Source organism: Orycteropus afer, unplaced genomic scaffold (genome assembly GCF_000298275.1).
Source record: "Orycteropus afer afer isolate SDZICR_OR568_19922 unplaced genomic scaffold, OryAfe1.0 scaffold00001, whole genome shotgun sequence".
NCBI classification, from domain to species: domain Eukaryota; kingdom Metazoa; phylum Chordata; class Mammalia; order Tubulidentata; family Orycteropodidae; genus Orycteropus; species Orycteropus afer.
Genome location: NW_006921588.1, coordinates 9,487,472 through 9,491,784, shown reverse-complemented (window position 1 = coordinate 9,491,784; position 4,313 = coordinate 9,487,472). Strand labels below are relative to the sequence as shown.

Here is a 4,313-nt window from a genome sequence, read left to right as displayed (position 1 = left end):
TCAGGGGGCAGGAGTGTATGGAGGGATGGACACTGGGAAGAGGTAACTATTGGGAGGAAGTGGGAGGGGAGCTGTTGCATTGTGGTAAACTGTGGTCAAGTGACATGAGACAAAGTATATGTGAACTGCTGAATGGAAAGTGAATTTGCTCTGTAAATCTTCACCCAAATCACAATAAAAAATATGTAATTGTTGCCAATATTTGTCAGTATGTTAGATAATGACAAATGCTAAGGAACGTTAATAAACAGGGGAAGAGGACTTAAAATGTTAGTGTCTGTGTGTGAAAGTTAGCCTGCCTGTTGTAGCTAGGTAAGATCTTACTGGAAGGTAACACTGTAAAGACCTGAAAGGAAATGAGGGAACTGAAGATGTCTGGAGAAATATTCTACAGAGGAAATGATGATTTCAAGAGCCCTGAGTGTATTTCATATGTTTGAGAAATAGTAAAGAGGACTGAGTAACCTAAGGTTTTAACCCAATTTGAAGCAAAGTTCAACATTTAGGGAAACTTGGAAGGAGACTGTGGTTTTAATAGTCTGTTCTCACCTCCATTGAAGAAACTACTTAAAGAGATCATATTGTGAAGGTAGTAGTCCTGTCAGTTATGTACTTCAGACTATTGGCTGCCTGTACATTTTAAGATGATTCTCTTCCTATTAAGGGGTCCCTGGGTGTTGCAAGCAGTTAACATGCTTGGCAGCTAATTGAAAGGTTAGGGGTTCGATTATACTCAGAGGTGCCTCAAAAGAAAGCCCTGGTGATCTACTCCCCAAAACCCAGACATTGATAACCCCATGGAACACAGTCCTATTCTGAGGCACATGGAGTCACCATGAGTTGGGTTTGACTCAGTGGCAACTGCTGTTACTCCCATCAAACTGCACTTGATTACTTGCTTCATGAGAGATATTTGCTTGTCATTTTGATGAGTTGGAATGGATTCATCGGCAACTTAATACCAAAAAAAGCTTCATTGGAAGTAAGAGTTGCAGATGTTGCTAACTAGTCATTCATCAAATAGGGTTTAATATATTGGTATGGTTGCATATGAGTAAATATTTTTTAATCATAAGCAGCAATAGTGTTGCTGTAAGCATTATTGGTAGAGCCTTAATTCACAGATTATTTCATGTTCTGAACTTTTTTCTCAGCCTGAAAGAAAAAAATTTATATCTAATATTTGTTTTACTCTCAAAATTGCGTACTGTATGGAAGTAATATATGGCATTACTTTGGGGATAGTTGGATAGAAGTTAATGATCAAATATTTATTCAGAATAAATGTGTTGGTAATTTCACTACAATGTATAGATTTTTTTGTTCTTTTTTAAATCCGAAGGAATTAGTGTTTTTGTTCACATGAAAACTCTAGCGATCTAGGTGTCTGTAAAGAATGTGTTGCTTATGTATCCTTTGGTTTGCATAGATTTCCAGGTGGAGCTTCTTTTGGATAAACTCAAGCAAAAGGGAGCAATCCGACGAGCACTGTTTCTCCATAACAGGTCTCCAGGTCACTCCAAGAACATGACCATTTCAAGGGGGGGTCAGATGCAGTGTGAGGAGCTGATAGCATATCTGCGGGTGAGATGCTTTTGTTTCCATTATCTTTTCATTCAGTACTTGTTTTCTTTTTAATCTAAAATATTTTCACTTTCTTTGAATTTTTTGTTGTTTAACCAAAAGGAAAAACCAGAAAAATACACTTGAGGAAATACGGCTTTTTTAAGTGTCAAATCTAATTAATGGATTTCTATTCCTGGCAGTCCAGAGATTCCAAATGGCCTTTCCACAGCAACACTACTGAATAAATTATGATGAACATACTTCTTAAGCATAGCTGGCCCCTCTAGAAAGTAAAGGAAATCTCTAGAGTCCAAAATACAATCTATCAACTGAAAAAACTCGAGTGGCTAAATCTAAATTTCAGTTGTAAGCAAATGTGTGAGCCAGGGTTATTGGCGAGGAGTGGAGGCTGAGCTATAATTGTAGATATAGATACCAGCAGTGGGTTCGGATGCACTTGTAGCCTTTTGACAGCCAGGGCTCTGAATCTGAGATTCCTGCATTAACCAAGTTACTAGAATCAGACTAAAGGGTTCCCAGGACAGAGTAGTTCTCTGGCTCCAGCAGGAGCATGTGCAAAGCCACTGTGGAAGAGAGCAATCCAGTATAGATCCCATAATTTTCACAGGTTAAGTTCAACCAGATATGAATGCATTAACAAAAAAAGCACCAAACACAAGGAAACAAGCAACTAGAAGAAACAATAGACTTTAGGCTTGAGCCTAATAGCAGAGGCTGGAGATGTTATAGTTATCAGTTACAGAATATAAAGTTGTAGGAAATGTTTAAAGTGATAAAAGATGGAATTTTTTTTTAATGTAGTAAAAATGTATATAACCAAACCTTTGCCATTTCAACATTTTTTATATGTACAATTCAGTGACAGGAATATTTATCATGTTATGCTGTAAAGAATGGAATTTTCTTAAAAAGATTTAAGAAATCAAAGATTTTGAAGACACATAATTAGCAAGCTTGATTTAATGGACATATATAGAACTCTACGGAAAAAAAAAAAAAAATACTCGCTGCTGTCAAGTCGGATCTTTCTCATAGCAACCCCTCTATGGGTTTCTGAGGCAATATCACTACATGAGTAGATTGCCCGATCTTCCTTCCGAGGAATGGCTAGTGGGTTTGAACTGCCAGCTGCTGGTTAGCAGTCAGATGTCTTAGGCACTATGCCACCAGAGCTCCTGTAGAACTCTACAAGTAACCAACAATTAAAGAATATAAAAATTGACCATGTATAGGTCATAAAGGAAGTCTAAACAAATTTTAAAAAATTAGTGTCATAGACAACGTGATCTCTGATCACAATCCAGTTTTAGAAACCAATAACAAAAGACAAATTGGGAATTAAGCAGTATTCTTTAAAGTAACTTGCAGATTAAAAATAATTATTATGAAACTTAGTTAAAACAGAATTTTTTAAAAAAATAACATATATCAAAATGTACAAGATGTCAAAGAAGCAGAATGTGAAGGTAAACATAGCCAATTATTTCATTTTATTTTTTTAAGAACAAAGACTGCAAATTAGTGAGCTAAATGTATAACTTAAGTGGTTAGAAAAGAATCAACAGAATAAGCCCAAAGGAAAAAAAATGGGATAAGAACTAAAATTAATTTTGTTTAAAAGATAGTATGAAGTAGATTAACTTTTTGAAAGATTGACCAAGAAAAAATGAAGCAGAAAAACCCTACAAAATTATGATTGAAAGGGATATACTACAGATAGTTGGTAGATGTCAAGGACCAGGGGTAACTGTTGCTGACTTTGTGTTGTGCCTCCATGCATTTCTCCAGATAGTTCAAGTTCGTATCATTAATTTGAGGCTTTTTCATTTCTAGGATGAATCTGAATTTAGAGACAAGCTCACTCCAATTACTATTTTTATGGAGTATCGGTTAGACTATCGAACAGCTGCTGATGCTACAGGCTTGCAACCTATTCTTAACCAGTTCACTCCTGCCAATATTAGTCGACAGGTATTGTACTTTCTTAATTTATCATGATTTTCATTCTTTGGTATTTTTAAAAGGTATTAAAACTATTTTTAAATAAAAGGTACTGTTTTCTGAGGTGGTATCTCTACGGAAGTATTTGCCCCATCTTCGTTCCGAAGAGTGGTTGGTGAGTTTGAACTTCCAGCCTTCTGGTTAGCAGTCAAACGCCTTAGACACTGCACCACCAGAGCTCCCTTTTTTTTGTTTGTTTGTTTGGTACATTTTTAGACAAGGGCAGTGCTAACCATAAAACATTTTATTGGTTTTTAATTTATGTGTGTTTGGATCTATACTAAATGAGATCTATCCATAAAAATCTGGGAAGCTGAGAAAAAAGTCTTACGTTTTGGCTGTAGTCAGTTTAAGTACTGTTTTGCGATGTTTTATGATTTTATTTCAAAGAAAGCGGAAGAGAAGGAATGTGAATTTTCAGATCAGAGCTACTTAAAACCTTGACAAACTTATAGAATATATAATGTAGTAGAGAAAGACAGGGTCACATTTCATATAACCAAAAACTCACTGCTGTAGATTTGGATTCGACTCATGGTGACCCTTTCTTGGGTTTCCGAGGTGGTATCACTACGGAAGTAGGTTGCCCAGTCTTCCTTCTAAGGAGTGGCTGGTGGGTTTGAACCGCCAGCCTTCTGGTTAGCAGTCAAATGCCTTAGGCACTACGCCACATATAAAAATTATGAAACGCATTCTAGTGTTTGAACTGCACACATTTGTTATGG

At 36.3% G+C, this 4,313-nt stretch overlaps 1 protein-coding gene across 1 annotated transcript in view; it reads left to right on the top strand.

Moving 5' to 3' along the window:
* The window catches only part of ITGAV (integrin subunit alpha V), a 137,615-nt gene that overhangs the window by 106,448 nt on the left and 26,854 nt on the right, over positions 1–4,313 (top strand). The window contains exons 17-18 of the mRNA XM_007959852.2: positions 1,430–1,584; positions 3,421–3,558. Coding sequence (XP_007958043.1) covers positions 1,430–1,584; positions 3,421–3,558 — 293 coding nt within the window. The remainder of the gene's footprint in view (positions 1–1,429; positions 1,585–3,420; positions 3,559–4,313) is intronic.